Here is a 17,080-nt window from a genome sequence, read left to right on the forward strand (position 1 = left end):
GGAGCCGAGCAGGGTATTAGTGCCTCATTCAGAACAGCCGCTGTTACAGTTACAGCCTGAGAAACCTTTTTCGTGTCACCTAAGAATTCTCTCATGCTGCTCGAGATTTCATCTGCAGCATCCTCAATGCAATATATTTGTTTCAAAATCTTTATTTCTAGCCCTAAGCAAAGGACACCTTTTTTTTGGTTTATAAAATTGCATACGCCCCACAAGCATACCCACGAATTAGCTGTGAATGAGCTCACTTTAATTGCATAAAAGATCTTGCTCTTGCCTAACAAGACTTGCAGCTAATACAGTCATAGAAGATTAATGACTTCTACCTGCAATATCCTGTTTCATCTAGAAGACTCCCTTTTTAGGCTGGTTCCTCTCAAGAGTTCTCTCTCATATTGTTTCCCTTGCAGCTCCTCTCTCTAGCTTGCTCACTGGGCACCAAAATCTATATCTGGAGTTCTGTAATGCTGTTTCACAGTGGAACACCGGAACCACGCCCATTGATAATGTAGTAACGCTTTAGCTTGGTCAGTGTGATGGTCGATCTGGAGCCTATTCAAAGGGAAACCTGTCCATTAGAAGGCAACAAACTTTTGCTCATTTGCTCACACCTAGCAGCAAATTTAATCAGTTAATCCAAAGGAAATTTAGGGAAACCAGAGAACCCTGAGGAAACCACAAGGTTACACAGATACTAACCTGAGCTCAGGATCGAACTGAAGACGCTGAAGAGATGCTGATGTTACCTGCTGATTTTGCTTCCATTTCAGCTCATCAACCCGATCCTATAGAGATGTCGACGGAAGCTGCAAAGCTAAACATTGTGAGTGTATCACAGGAGTGCTACCAGCTGGTGTTTTCCTCGTAGCATAGCACCTGCTGAAGGTTAAACATTCAGCCACAGCTCCAGAAGGCTACAGTCATGCTGCCTCTGCTCGGTCTTCATTTCACTCCTCCGATTCCCATTCCTGCCCATCTTCTATGTTGAATCCTCTTGTTATTAAACACATTTATTTATTTAGGTCTCTAAATAGAGAGGTGTTTACTGTTTGATATGTCAGAGCTCAAATAAACAAATGAATAAACAAACAGCTCTTGTAAAGCAGCCTAGAGGTTTGCAATTCATCAATGTTTCTTTGGTTTCAGGTGACATTCATGTAGACCGTAAAAGAAAACCAGGGAAGTAAAAAAAAATGCAAGCCATGCCGTTTTCAATAAAAAAAAAAAAAATGGTTTTGGACTATTCATCAGAACACGATGGTTTTTCCGAACCGAAAAGTTGTCGTTCTCTTTAATAATCATAAAATGGAATACAAACAGCTTCTCCGATACATAGAAGACCTAAAGGTTTAAAACATCTGTAGTAGGTTTTGCAGGGTACGAAGGAGTCTGCTAAATCACTGCAGACTAACAGGTAAACTGTCGAGAAAGAGTACAGAGCTCTCTCTGAGCAAGTAACAGTAAAAATCTTTAGGCACAATCACCAAGGTGGGTAGACATGGGATGTGTGTCAGTACAAAAGAGAGGGTTATTTGGCCCAGGTGTCAGCTTCTCTGTAAGAAGAAACTATAAATACATGGACATAAACACTACTTTTTGTAACCAAAAGCTCCTTTTAAAAAAATAATAAAAATAAAAAGGTGATGTGTAGTAGAGGAAAGAATGTTGAAGAAAGAAGAATCCAGCTTTGAAACCAGCATTAAATTAATATCAAGAACATAATAACCTTCAGGTGAGTTAGGAAAATTCATGTGGAAAATGTCTTTCTGTCCTGAGTTTCCAAAATAAACATTAGAGGCAAAAAGTATTAAAATGTTTTAAACACTGATAAAACTAACTCTGGGTGTTTTTCAGTAAATTAGGTAGAAAATCCTCAGGGTCCTTGAGGCAAAAAATAATAAAAGAGAGAAGAGAACAAAGATAATATATCCAATAGTGCAGGGTCCTCTATGGTTCTGTCAGAGCCATTCACTGATAGGACTGGGCTTATCTATGCTGCTGGTGGATTGCAGGTCTGTTACTGGAAGGGGTGGGCTCTGTTGGCAGCAGGAGCTTTGAGGCAGTCTCTGAGGCCTGTCAGTCGTGGCAGTGGGGCCTATCGCGTGGCTGGTGTCGGCTGGGACGAGGCGTGGAGGCCGAGGCCGAGGCAGAGGCGGCGGCATCCTCGGCTTCCTCCAGCTCACCCTGTAGCTCCTGACTCACACTGGACTGCAGTGCTGCAGGAGTCAGCCACTCTTTAGGTAGGCAGCTCTGTAGGAAGGGCACACATGAGCTGAAGTAGGCCAGTCTGTTCACCCAGCGTGGAATCTCACGACCACACAGGATCTACCACAGACAGAAAACAGGAAGAGAGGTTGTGTAGCTACTGTATGCAACTTTCAAATACAGCAATACATTCATAATTCTTGGTAAATTCCGTTTCTGTAGAAAAATACGCATTACAATTTTGCTACTGTAATTATACAAATAAGCTGACATCCAGAGCTTTAGTTACAGTTTACATTAAACACTAGAATCGGGAAAAAGTCTCACGCGCAAATATCTCTAGAATTTGAACAGTGTGCTGCAGTTCTAAACGTGAAAACACTTTTTGAGAGACTTCAGCTACTGTAACTGAAATAACCACTGTTATTGCAACGAGGTGAGCCGAAAAACGCATCTCAGAATGCAAAATAACCCGTTGTAGGGTTCAGGGGCTGCTATAATTCAAATATCGCACAAATACACTCTTCGCAAATTACATACTTCTTTCTTTTTGTTCTTAATTTCACCCTGTCGCAACAGTTGTGGAGTGTTTGCTGCTTAATCATCTCACAGCTGAGTGTAGCTTTGCGTGAAATATCGTGTCAATACAACTGCCATGGTTCTTTCATACAATTTCTACATGTAACTATGTTCGAATAGTCTACTGACAAAAAAAAAAAAAAAAAAAAAAGCTAAAACAAGATGAGGAGATTTGGATCTAAAGACAAAGAAAGAAAGAGAAAGTGAAAGTGAAAGAGAGAATTCCATCTCTTCTACCGAGAAGGCATGAGCATGGCTGTGGTCATGATTCAAACTTGTGAAAAACAATTTGTTTTTTTTCTGTTTAGGTGTTGGGTTTGCATTGAGACTGTATTAGACAACATTCTTCAGCAATTGGTCTCCTCAGTTCACAGATGTATACAGACAGAACGGGACACTAAGTCAGTGGTGAACATGGCCCTGTCCCAACTTTTTGGAGACTTGTTACAGCCATTATATTAAACAATAATTTTTTTTACATTTTATATATTATATTTTTAACATTACATTATAATCTCATTTCAAAAGTTTACCTTTTTCACAGTGTCCCAAACATTTTTGGAATTGGAGTTGAATATACAAAATGTGACTGGGCAATATTTATATTATAGCATTATTAATAATTACATTATGGTATTATTTAATGTACCCAGTATGTAACTGTTGTAATCCTTATGTCTTTCTGTGTGTAATAAAAACAAACCAAATGTCACTCATCCTGTTTATTATATAATACAATGCACATAAACTGGTTCTTCCTCCAGTCCTGCTCCCAGAAGTCTTACCTCTGACAATGCTGAGGAAAAGTGATTGCAGTTCTTGTGCATAAGGTGGTATGCGTTGCCCTTGTACTCTTTTCCGAGCTCCTCCATGATCCGCTCAATGTCCTCCTCTGTGAAGTCTGTACTCCCGAGTACAATAGCCTCTCTGATAAGAAATAGAGAGAGAGCACATGAAAATAAATGTGGAAAATTAAGGGCACTCCCTTTTTATTTTTTTTACTTAGTGTAGCATCAGGTCTGTTAAATGACAGACTGGTTCAAGGTGGATTTTGGACTGCATCAAGGATCGGCTCTGAGCCCTTTCCTGTTTGCAGTGGTGATGGACAGGTTGACTGACGAGGTCTGACAGGAGTCTCCGTGGACTATGATGTTTGGGGGTGATATTGTGATTTGTGGTGAGAGTAGGAAGCAGGTTGAGAAGAGCCTGGAGAGGTGGAGGTACGCGCTGGAGAGAAGGGGAATGAAAGTCAGTAGGAGTAAGACAGAGTACATGTGTGTGAATGAGAGGAAGGGCAGTGGAGTGGTGCGGTTGCAGGGAGAAGATGTGGTGAAGGTGGCGGAGTTCAGGTACCTGGGGTCAACAGTGCAAAGTAATGGAGAGTGTGTTAGAAGTGAAGAAAAGAGTGCAGGCAGGGTGGAGTGGGTGGAGAAGCGTGATAGCAGGAGTGATTTGGGATAGAAGAGTGTCTGCAAGAGTGAAAGGGAAAGTTTATAGGACTGTGGTGAGACCTGCGATGTTGTATGGTTTAGAGACAGTGGCTTTGAGTAAAAGGCAGGAGGTGGAGCTGGAGGTAGCAGAGCTGAAGGTTTTGAGGTTTCCGTTGGGAGTGACGAGGATGGACATGATTAGAAAAGTGTTTATTAGAGGGACAGCGCATGTAGGACGTTTTGAAGACAAAGTGAGGGAGGCGAGATTGAGATGGTTTGGACATGTGCAGAGGAGGGACATGGGGTATATCAGTTGGAGAATGCTGAGGATGGAGCCAGCAGGAAGGAGGAAAAGAGGAAGGACAAGGAGGAGGTTTATGGATGTGGTGAATGCAGATGTCGAGGACAGGGTGGTATGGAGACGCATGATCCGCTGTGGCGACCCCTAATGGGAGCAGCCGAAAGAAGAAGAAGCAGCATCAAGTCTGTTACGAAACTCACTTGAATTTAAATGTCTCCCCAAGCTCTGTGGCATCACCAGGCGTTATCTCAAATATTCCGGAAAATGGATATGGATGCCCTCCATATGCAAATTCTACGACACAAGAGAAAGCCAAACACAATGAGAGGGGAAAAGAAAAAAAAAACAGACGTCATAAATATAAATGGCGAGCTGAGTGGAAAAGCAGTGGGAAACTCACCTCTGCCGTAAACCTCAATCCCTGAGTGGAAGACCCCGATACCCAGAGAGGTAGTGAACTCATTGATCCAGTACTGTAAAGAACATAGGTTTTATAAAGTACATATGCAAAACCCATTAAGCAACTGAGATCAAAACTTTATATCATTCCTTTTAACAGCAGCTTAAAAAACTGTTGTCAAACAGTTTTATAAACAATTTAAACCATTATGGCAGCACTTTTACTATACAGCTGTACATTTGCTTCTTTTTTTCCCCCATTTTTAAAATAGCTAACATATTTAAGTTACATATGATTATTGTGGGTGAACATGTGGCCTTAATAAGCAGCCGTTCAGAAGACATGCTGACCTACTTCACTGTGGCATTTACACAATTTATTGAGAAGCAATAAGTCATATAAGGGCGAGTTTTTAAACCTGACCACTCAGTTCTCTTTCCCAAAATAACTATCTTTACAAATATAATATAATATATTCTGATGATAAATAATACTTTTAAACACTAGCCATGTTTTTCACGGAGAGGGATCTCTAACTAGACAAATGTCAGGCAATATGGAAACTGTGATACTCGAGAATGGATAGTCATCAGAGGGCCATTTTTAAAAGGTCTGTTTCAAGCATCATTGTTCTCTCGCGCACAACCGCTGTGCTGTGATGCACTGTTTATCGTTGTATAAGAGCACTTAAAGCAGATGAAGAATAACGCCATTATGCAGAACTCGGAACAAGAAGTGGAATACGTCGTTGCGTTTTTTGTTGGGGTTTTTTTTTTTACATGAGAAGGCGCTTATGCCTTCTCATGTCCTGCTTTATATTATCCTGTTCTCTAATTTCCTGCCTGATGTGTTAATTTCATAATATTATTGCAAAGATTGTTATACACTATAAGCTACTCTCTGAGACAGCATTCCAGCTGCACAAACAAAACTACCATCCATTTTTTTTTTTATTCCATTCCATTTACAAAATAACGTGTGCGCGCATGTGCCACGCTGTCAAACATGTACAGTGCAATAAAACAGAACTGAATAGGAAAAAGCGTATGAATTGCAGAAAAGGGGCAGCAAGTCATTCATCACACTAAGACACTTCCTGCTAATGATTCATTTACATTGCAAAACATCAGTCTGTTGTAAGTGAGACAAGTTTACACATCCAAAATGACCACCTTTTTATGCATTCCGCGAGAAAAAACAGAAAAAATCTGTCCTCAGACAGCACTCTGTGTTCAAAAATATTTCTGTTCCAAGTAGTGTCAAAGGAAACACAAGTCATCGAGCGTGTAAAAAAAAAAGGAACAAGCATGCACAATGTTCCCTTTTTCAGTTCATTCCCACAACCTCTTCAAGGCCTCGATGTGCGACGAAGTTATATTTTAAGGCTGTTCTTTTTAACAGATGAACGCTGCGGTTTCTAAATGTAGTGGTGTAAATGGTATCTGGCCCCTGGTTTGTAAAAAAAACTTGCTTGTGCTCAAAGTCTAAAAGTTATTCCAGCCATTTAAACCTGAAAAAACCTAATAGTTTATCTGAATCATTTTTTAAGACCAGAAATGGAACTTCAGCAAGATTCCAGCTAAAATATTTATTTGTCCAGAATAGGAAACACAAGTAGTATACAAACATGTGCATTTGTCCCCCATTCGTATCAGTGGACATCATCTGTCGCATCAGTGTGTTGCGGTTTACCCAAACAGACGCATGATTCATAAACGGGGATGTACCGTATTTTCCGGACTATAAGCCGCTACTTTTTTCCCCACGCTTTGAACCCCGCAGCTCAAACAGCGAAACGGCAAATTTATGGATTTTTCCCGGTTTCAAAAGATTCAAGCCAAAAAACTGAACCCCATAACATTAGACCAATGAAATTGCAGAACGGGTTCAGGTGAACCAATTAAATTCTTTATATTAAATCAGATGCGCTCCCACTGAATCGGACCGCACCACATCATAAATATGGATGATGTTCCTCTGGCGTTTGACCTGCCGCTCACTCGGACTGTCTACAGGAAATGCGAATCATTCATCACGCTGAAAACAACCGGGCATGAAAAAAAACGCACTTCACCTGTGTTCTGAGCTGCATGGCATCGGGAGAAAAGCTTCACCGATGGTGATTTTTAAACGCACAACGATGCCAAAAGAAAAACTTTGTTGTGAAAGGAAGAAGGAAGACAGTGAACAATGACTTTCTTGGTAGGCTACTGTTTAGATACAAGCCGTGTAACAGACACTGCCTTTCGTTTAAGCCTGTGTAGTTCATTAGTTTCAGTGTAGACAAATGTAAAAAAAAAAAAAACTGCGGCTTAGGTGCGGCGTATTTATGTTCAAAATAAAAATCTTTGTCAAATTCAGTGCGTGCGGGTTATATATGGGTGCATAATGATCAATCTCAACTCAACTTTAGATGTTTCTAAGCATGTGCATGGGCATCAGCAGAGCCCGCAGTGAAACTGTTTGTGTTACTTATTTAATCATTTCCCTCCTGAAATTGTTGTGTGGATCTGCAGCATATCCCAGGAATACATAATGACAGAATGCCAAGACGTCCCAGAGTAACACTGAAGTATCAGCCAGTCAGTCATGTCACCTTTATTTACTGCTTTATCAACATTTATGATTGTTCATCAGTGCCCATTACTGATTTTTGCATAAATACTTTAGTCTCATGTAAAAGCCGTTTTTTTACTCTCTGGTTTTATGTGCAAGGATGCCACACAAATATGCATTTTTCACACATAAACCTCCTTGGTCTTCCACTTTTCCTCCTTCCTGGTGGCTCCATCCTCAGCGTTCTCCTACCGAATGTACCCCATGTCCCTCCTCTCTCTCACTTTGTCCCCAAAACGTCCTACATGTGCTGTCCCTCTAATAAACTTGTTTCTAATCCTGTGCATCCTCGTCACTCCCAACGAAAACCTCAACATCTTCAGCTCTGCTACCTCTGGCTCCACCTCCTGTCTTTTACTCAATGCCACTGTCTCTAAACCATACAACATCGCAGGTCTCACCACAGTCCTATAAACTTTCCCTTTCACTCTTTCAGATACCCTTCTATCACAGATCACTTCTGCTATCACTCTTCTCCACCCACTCCACCCTGCCTGCACTCTTTTCTTCACTTCTCTAACACACTTCATTACTTTGCACTGTTGACCCCAGGTACCTGAACTCCTCCACCTTCACCACCTCTTCTCTCTGTAACCACACCACTTCACTGCCCTCCCTCTCATTCACACACGTACTCTGTCTTACTCCTACTGACATTCATTCCCCTTCTCTCCAGAACGTACCTCGACCTCTCCAGGCTCTTCTCAACCTGCTCCCTACTCTCACCACAAATCACAATATCATCCACAAACATCATAGTCCACTGAGACTCCTGTCTGACCTCGTCCATCAACCTGTCCATCCCCATTGCAAACAGGATAGGGCTCAAAGCCGATCCTTGATGCAGTCCAAAATCCACCTTGAACCAGTCTGTTTTTCCTACTGCACACCTCACTGCTGTCACACTGTCCTCATACATGTCATGCACCACCCTCACATACTTCTCCTGACACGCCTGACTTTATCATACTGAACCACAGCTCCTCTCTCGGCACTCTGTTGTACGCTTTCTCTATATCCACATAAAACCAAGCTTTCACTACTCTTTCCCATAACTTTATGGTGTGACTGATCAACTTTATTCCCCTGTAGTTACAGGTCTGTAGCAGGTCTGCACATCTCCCTTATGCTTAAAGATCAGTACCAGCACACCCCTTCTCCATTCCTCAGGCATCCTCTCACCTTCCAAAATTCTGTTTAACAATCTGGTTAAAAACTCCACTGCCATCTCTCCTAAACATCTCCATGCTTCTACCAGTATGTCATCTGGTCCTACAGACATTCCACTCTTCATCCTCTTAATCGCTGCTCTCACTTCCTCCTTACTAATTCTATCCACTTCCTGCTTCACCATCTCCACACCATCCAACCTCTCTCTCTCTCTCTCTCTCTCTCTCTCTCTCATTTTCCTTGTTTATCTTTCTTTTTTCTATATGAATAGAAAAAATAACAGGAAGGTTGGGATAGTTTAGCGTTTACAGCTGATGTCTTCATGATTGTTTTTATGTCAGTGTCAGGTATAAGTTTAGCTATTTGTTCCATAATCTGGTGTGCCTGAATCCTGTTCTTTTGGGGCTATTACGCAATATACAATGTACAAAATATTATTTACATTTTCAACCAAGAAATCGTTCATTATTGGAAAATAATTTGTAAATGTTTACTGTTACTTTTCAGTAGGGTCAAATAACCCATTAATGCTTTTCAGCATTATACATTCAAATTCATGGTGAATATGATTTACCTCCACAATGAAGGCTAATTTATTAATTTGTTTGTCATAATAAAGGATTGTATTTAATCAGAAGGGACACATGGACAAGTGCCAGCTTTGTGAGCTTGAGTGTCTGAAGGCTTCCATTTGAACCTGCGGATCTCTGCTGCAGTGTTTATGTGGTTAGTTCTGTGAGTAAACACAGAGTAATCAGCAAACTATAGACGCTCTTTATAACTTAAATGTGGGTTTTATTCACACTAACATTCCACTTATTACCCTGTACTGTTCAAACGTTCAGACAAAAAGACCAGCACAGCAATATGACCGCATCTGAAACAGTTGTGCTTTAATCAGCATTCATTGTGTGGTTTCTCTTTTCCTGGAGAATACCAGTCTCCCGTAGACATATGAAGCCAGCCAACCGCATCGTTTCGAAATTGCTGCTCAGTGTCACAGGACGGTGTAACACAGGAAAGTGCTATCCGCCCTCCTCCCCATACATGAGCTCCTACCCAGCCTACCCTTTAACAGTTTGAGAAACCTAAGCACTTCTAAATTCTTTGAAAAGACATAACTCACTTTTTAGGCCATGTCCACGCAGGTACCTTTTTGTTCGAAAACGCATGTTTTTCCCTCCGTTTTGGTCTTCTGTCCACAATGAGATGGCGTTTTCAGTCAAGGAAAGCGTAGTTTTTAGAAAACGGTCTCCAAAGTGAATACATTTGAAAACTGTTTTCACGTTGGAGTGTGAACTGTGAAATCAGAGGCTTTTAAAAAAGATGACACACTTTTAATAGGGCTGTGTATAAGAAAGAAGAGTAAGAAAGACATTTCCTCTGTAAAGGTAGAGAATAGACACAGGCAAGGAAAGACAGGCATGTCCTGTTCTCTTGCAAGTGCAGTCTGCTCTAACTTTCAGTTTGTGTATATGGTACTGTTTTTTAAGCCACAAAAAAGCTTGGTCTGGTTTTTACAGTATCATTTTTTTATATCGATATTGAGAATCACTATAATATCGCAATACTCGCATGTATCGATATTTTCTTACACCCCTAATTTTTTTGTCATGTGACTGTGCCTTTCCTCGACATTGCCGCAAATTTTTTAAAAAGAAACTCACCAGCAGGCGGAAACGACGCAGGTCGAAGCAGCTTACGATTTGCTCATGTGCGGTACAGGGACGTGAGCATTTTTAGACGTTTCAGTGTGGATGAGCAACATTTGGAAAACGACTGAAAAAATGAAAGTATAGACGCGGGTCATTTTCAAATTGATCAGGATTAGTTTAGACGTAGCCTTAGAGTTTTTCTTCGCAGACCAAATTTGTACACTGAGCGACTTTATATATGTACATACAAGTTCATATACTTGTAGAAATATACATGAAATCACGATTAAACAGTTCTTTTGAACAGAAATCATTTTTTCCCCTCAGGTAAAAATCTCATCACACAAACTTTAAAGAATTGTGAAAGAATGACACCTTTACCATCAGTTACTGTTAAAGCTTATTAAACCCTCCCTTATTTGCAGAACATAACCGACAATTGAGTCAGATAATGACTACATTTCAGTTGGAAATCAACTGTTCTATGTTGCATGGATTAGCGACAGTGGCACTGAGTAAAAGACAGGAGGTGGAGCTGGAGGTAGCAGAGTTAAAGATGTTGAGGTTTTCGTTGGGAGTGATGAGGATGGACAGGATTAGAAATAAGTTTATTAGAGGGACAGCGCATGTTGGACGTTTTGGAGACAAGATGAGGGAAGCGAGATCGAGAGTGTTTGGACATGTGCAGAGGATGGACATCGGTTATATCAGTAGGAGAATGCTGAGGATGGAGCCGCCAGGAAGGAGGAAAAGAGGAAGACCAAGGAGGTGGAGGGAAGACATGCAGGTAGTTGGTTTGAAAGAAACAGATGTAGAGGAGAGGGGGGGGTTCGGAGACGAATGATCCGCTGTGGCGACCCCTAATAGGAGAAGCCTAAAGAAGAAGAAGAAGGTGGAAATCAACTGTTATAAATGGTACTTTACAAATGTTCTTTGCATATGAGACCAATTCAAGTGACTGCGTTTGTATTCCATAATTTGTAGCATCTACATTTTTTGGCTTTATTGTTGTGTCATGATCTTCACACTGTGGGCTTTTTTGTTTCAGGCTACACAACAAACTGAATCATATGCGGTTAAGGAACTTCAGTATCCCCAGTACCCATTCTCAAAAATGTTGAGATGAAGAAAACCAACTCTCAATTGAGATTCAGTTGGCAGTACTGGTTGCAATGGGCTACAGATGCTCATGGTTTAGTGGATTAAATGCGTGGAAGCATCTTTCCAGCCAATAAGATGACTAAGGGAATAAGTCATGCAATGGGAAGATGGGATTTTCCTCAGGTTTGCCATATTGTCTTATTTTATGCAGCTGGCAATGACCAAGAGCTTTAGGTGGCACGGCACAAACATGTACCATGTCAAAGGGGACGCTATAAATAGTCTGTGGGTGTCAGACTATGTATAGAACTGAGACACAGACATGTGTGGCCTGTACGAAGGAAATGGTGGCAATGCAAAGTAGTGTACAAGTAAAAGCAATGTCTCCAAATAATTTTCATTCAGCAGATTTAGATCATACTTTAATAATGCAGAAAGGTTAGACATGAGGCATAAAGGACTGCACTAATTGAGTCGGTATCAGGTGACAGACAGTAGCACTTCAATAAAATGTAGGGTCAACAACAAACAATATTAATATGTACGCATAAAAGGCAACATGGGTATGCAACATGGATATTAAACTACATAAGAATTTTATAGAAGAATCTATCATCTGTTCTGAGTCTCAGTTAATTAAAATGTTCTTGCTCAGTTTTAAGGACTTGTTATAATAAAAATGTTTCTTATTGTGGAATCGCTACCCTTCTACCCCAATTTTCTGACAAATGCTGATATACTGGGTGAACTCGTGTTAGCAGTTTGCTTTACCTGACCCCCGTTGCATGCTATACCAGTACATCCGAGTATAAAACATAAAAAATCTCCGTGATATGTCTAGATCTCTTTGCACTATTAACCAGGTGCTGGGCTTCGGCATGCAGGCCTGGTAACTGAGAAGCTTTCAATCCTTTCACATGCACGCAGACGTCGTAAAATCTTAATGAGCGAGCTCAACTCTCGGCAGGAAAACACTGACAGCTTGAGTCGTGATCCACTGTACACTACACAAATCTTGTACATGAAAATATGAAAATCGTTCACTACTTTCGGCTGAAAGCACAAGAGCTGCCCGTGAGCACTCCAAGCTATAGATGATGCACTTTAAAATGCAGTCATGCTGCATGCTTTATGTTCAATTACATTACTTGCCGGGTGCCTACTTGTTTATTGATTCAAATACATTCACTGTAATGAGGATCCAGTAACTTTGCTTACTGGCAGTTTGGGCATCATTATTCAGATGTCGAACAATGCTGCGTTAAAAAAAGCCTTGAAACGTGACACTCGTTTAAAAAAGAAATGACCAAAATGACTTTAATAAGTGCTCCGTTTTTGAAAGCCATGCGGTCATATTAACAATAATGGTGTCATGCTCACAACGTGTATAATATAATAAGTGTTGAATTCCTGTTGAACCACAGCAATTTGTACAGAATACATTTTCTTTGTTAATGCGCACAATCCATTTCCCCATTTGAAGTTACACTGAATAGTGTCCCTGGTATCTCCAAGCTGCCACTTCAGGGGCGCTGTAACGTGGCTGACTATTAAAGCTCTGACCCCAGCTTCCTAAAATCACTGGGATTTTTCACTGTGCTGTAAAGTACATCTGACAAGTATGAAGCACCCTACTCCCCCCCCATCATGGTACTAACTCGAAAAGGTGCCAAATCCTCGTCTTTAAGAACTTCCATGCAAAAACAATTTGACCTTCAAGAATTGTTGACATTGGACTTTTTGGACATTGACTTACGAAGTACTTTTTAAAATCCACCCACTATCCTTAAATTTGACAGGGAAAAAAAAAAATCCACCTACTGTTGTACGAACACAAACCAAGCAAAGCACTTAAATAACAATAAAGCCGTGGAAAAATGGGTGGCTACAGTTCAGGAGCAGATCTGTGGCAGCTGATCAGATCCATTTACATAAATTATTTAGCTGAAGGCAGCACATCGGCTAGAGACCAGTTACAGGGCTAAAGACATTAGGTAAAAAAAAAAAGCAAGGTTTTTTTGGGGGGGTGAGATTCATGTTAAAAAAAACACAAGCTGACCATAAAAAATAAACACAATGGACAAAGACGTATGCATTTATTGTCCCTGCTTCAAATACAGAACGGATGTCCAATCTGGCACTAGTCAAATGTGGGCTTGTGGTGCAAAACAAACTGACTCCATTTTGCTTTTTCATTTATTATAAACTAATCACAAATATTATATATTAAATATTATCATTTCTATTCTTATAGTTTATGTCAACAGTCCCTACAATTCTCCGATCAGGTCCACATTTCACACCAAATGATGGCTGAATTCAAAATCTTGAATCTGAAACGTTCATTTTAAGTTTGTAATCCAGATCTTTGCAATTAACTTGTGACTTTTACAAAAGTTGAATAAATGACTATTTAGCTGAAGGTATAAACGTGCAATATCTTCTTTGTCTGCTTGGCAAAGAGGAGATGAAGCAGTCTTTCATTAGAGGACGGTTAATCCAAAGATGCCTTTCTATAATATAATGCACAGATCATTTAGAAATATTCCTGGAAGATGATTCAGTGTTTGGGGTCTACATTTGTTGAGTAACAGAGTAGAGGATTTAACAAAAAAAAATTGTTTTGTTTTAGGCAAAACAAGAGGTTTAAGTGCACGAAAAAGGGGGTGAAAACCCCCCCAAAGAGAAACAAGATAACGAAGTGTAGAGTTGAATTCATTAAAGAAGCTCCATATGCAACACGTTGAACATGTAACTATAGATCAGGCGAACAAATAGTTCACAGATATTAACATTAAACATCAGAAGCACATAAAAATGTAAGTTAGACATCACTATTACTTCCATCTACATTTTCGAACCCCAAGCAGTTTCTAACCTTAAACACAAAGGAACATAATGTGTAACGCAGCAGCAGATAAGCAGCTAGATAACTTTCCTCTTTATATTTATTCACCAAACTAACTTAACTGCCTCCTCGTTCACAAAAAAACATGATGCGGTTTTGTAGTCGAGATATTCAAGACGAGAGAAATGTCATGAATTATAATGTTTAATTCCACTTACCATGTCATACACGTTCAGTATAACCGGCTCGTTGGCCATTACAGGCTTCCCTCTCTCCTAAGAACCCGTCTTCTCCACTCAGCACAGGCAGCTAGCCGGCTAGCTGCTGCTGGTTCAGATTTCTGTTTAGTTTAGTTTTATTTGTAAAAAAAATTGTACGTATTAAAAAAAGTCTCTCACGGTGGAGCTCCAGTGTCTTGGACTCGTCGTTTGTTTCTCTCCGCGGAACAATACGGAACGCGAGTGTAGGAAAGTAGGTGTAAGCCGGTTAATGTGACACCGCGCTGCTCTTCCTTACCATTAGCCAGGGATAAAAAAGATGAAGCTAGTGAGCTAAGCGTATTGCCAACAATATCATCCCCGTTCCTGCTGCTAGCCTGTTAGCTTCATCCCCAGTGCCGTAAAAACAACTCTCACACACACTCGAAGGAAAAAAAGAAGCAGAAACTAAGTCAAAGGCTAGGGTATTCACAAAAGCCATCAAACGAGGAAGTGTGTGTCGGCGTGAAACGTAAACCTAATATAAGGCGAAACATGAGAACATTTTAGCACCCAGGGAGATCAGCATCAGGGTTCTGCTGCTGCTGAAACACTGGGGGTGGATCAGTAACACTACATAACCCAGCCTGGCTCACTGCCTACAAACACACTGTCCACTGATTCCCCCATTTCTCTCTCGAAATGTGTGTGTGTTTGAGTTGAGTCTATTTCTACTTGTAATATTCATATAAATTTAATTCCCACCCACTAAGCTCCCCCAGATCTTCACACTTATTCAGTCAGATAGCCTTCATTCCATAGTCCACAGTTTGCCCCCCCAGTATACAATACATACTTTCCCTGATATTTGCCATGCTGTTTGTTCAGTACATCCTACAGATGTTTGATCAGCGTTAGATCTGGGGATTCTGAAGGCCGAGTCAACCCATTGAACACTTTGTGATGTTCCTCAAACCTGTAATCTGTCTCTCTCTCTCTCTCTCCATCTCTCTCTTTCTCTCTGAAAATGTGTGTTTGTGTTCATTCTATTTTTGCATGTAATATCATCATACATGTATTCACCCACTAAGCTAAGTAAAAGCAAGCTCCACAGGTCATACCAACATCTTCCTAATAAAAAAGATCATGCATGTCCATGACTGGACAAGAAAGAAACGTGTGCGACCAAGATCATTTGGTTGGAGCCCTGATTATACACTGATCAGATCAGATCAGATAAACCCACATGCCTAAAACAATCTACGTTTGTAACACCAAAACAGCTCTGTGCTGACGATGCCTGAACTTCACAAGACCTCTGACCAAGGCATCTTGTGGTACCTGGGACCAAGATGTTTACAGTAGATCCTTTAAGTCAGATTGTGTTGTAAGGATCAAACTTGTTTGTCCAGCACGTCCTAGAGACAATTGATTGGCGTAAGATCTGGGGATTCCCAGTCAACACCTTGAAAGCTTTATCATGTCCCCCAAACCATTCCACACTATTTGTAGGCTCCCAGGTTTGTACTGAATGGGGGCTGTAACAATATTTAGGTTGGTTTCATGAATGCCTGACCCCAAGGTTTCTCAGCAGACCATTGCCCAGAGCCTCACACTTCATAAATCAGCTTGCCGTTATTCCGTACTCCATCCCTGTGTGATCTGTCCCCCCAGTATACAATGCACACTCACCCGGATATTCAGCATGAAGAAGAAATGTGATTTACAAGGTCAGGTCTCCTTTTTTAATTTTTCCATAGTTCAGCTGTGATGCTCACACATTGTAGGAGCTTCCGGCAGTGTACAGGAGTCAGCATGGGCACGCTGATGGGTCTGCAGCTATACAGCTTCACATACAGCAAGTTGCAATGCAGTGTGTGTTCTAACACCTTTGATTGTACTTCAGTGAATGTGGCACATAACGATATTACACACTCACAGGCTCTTCTCATGTGCCTTGACCTTGCCATGTAAGTTCACGGTCTTGTAATAATTTCGACACTTTCAGAAACCCAAGGCAAACACAGATTAGTGATGTATTTTGACATTGACTGCTGTACATTTCTAAATTGGAATAACGCGTCTTTAAGCTAAATTTGAGTCTTCAGATCACATTGAATACAGTTTGAGAAGACAAAAAAGGGCTAATAAGCTTATCAGCAAATGATGTCTATGATATCCTTTTGTGCTTTAGTCATATTTACTGTAAATGTGTGGTGGATGCAGAGTGTCTTCATTAGTTTCGAATAGAGAATTCAATCATATTCCTTTTCTGTAATGATAAGCAGGTCACAGAGTCCTACCCTGTCTAGTCCACAAATGTAAATGTCAACTATGCCACAAAACCTATATGTAAATGATGGGGTGGGGTAAAGGAAGATCCATCCACCTGGTTTTGGCCCATAGTTGAGTCCTTATGTTCTGTCCTCTAGTGTTTCCTGTACATAAGATTGTTTTGAAGTATCTTACTTTTTAATATTGCTACTCGTGTTTTTTTCTCCCTTATATGTCCAGTACATACTATATTTACTAAAATTCAAAAGAAACACCATGATATTCTATTTACTACCCTTTTCAA

General features: G+C 40.6%; 1 protein-coding gene across 1 annotated transcript; it reads right to left on the reverse strand.

Annotated features, from left to right (window-relative positions):
* Positions 1-1,261: 1,261 nt before the first annotated feature.
* Positions 1,262-15,214, reverse strand: desi2 (desumoylating isopeptidase 2). The gene is made up of 5 exons (XM_046867819.1): positions 14,524-15,214; positions 4,916-4,988; positions 4,716-4,809; positions 3,570-3,711; positions 1,262-2,325 (listed from the first exon to the last, which is right to left on the reverse strand). The coding sequence occupies exons 1-5, from the start codon at positions 14,560-14,562 to the stop codon at positions 2,077-2,079; spliced, it is 597 nt and encodes a 198-aa protein (XP_046723775.1). The 5' UTR covers positions 14,563-15,214; the 3' UTR covers positions 1,262-2,076.
* Positions 15,215-17,080: the final 1,866 nt, after the last annotated feature.

Source organism: Silurus meridionalis, chromosome 2 (assembly GCF_014805685.1).
Source record: "Silurus meridionalis isolate SWU-2019-XX chromosome 2, ASM1480568v1, whole genome shotgun sequence".
NCBI lineage: Eukaryota > Metazoa > Chordata > Actinopteri > Siluriformes > Siluridae > Silurus > Silurus meridionalis.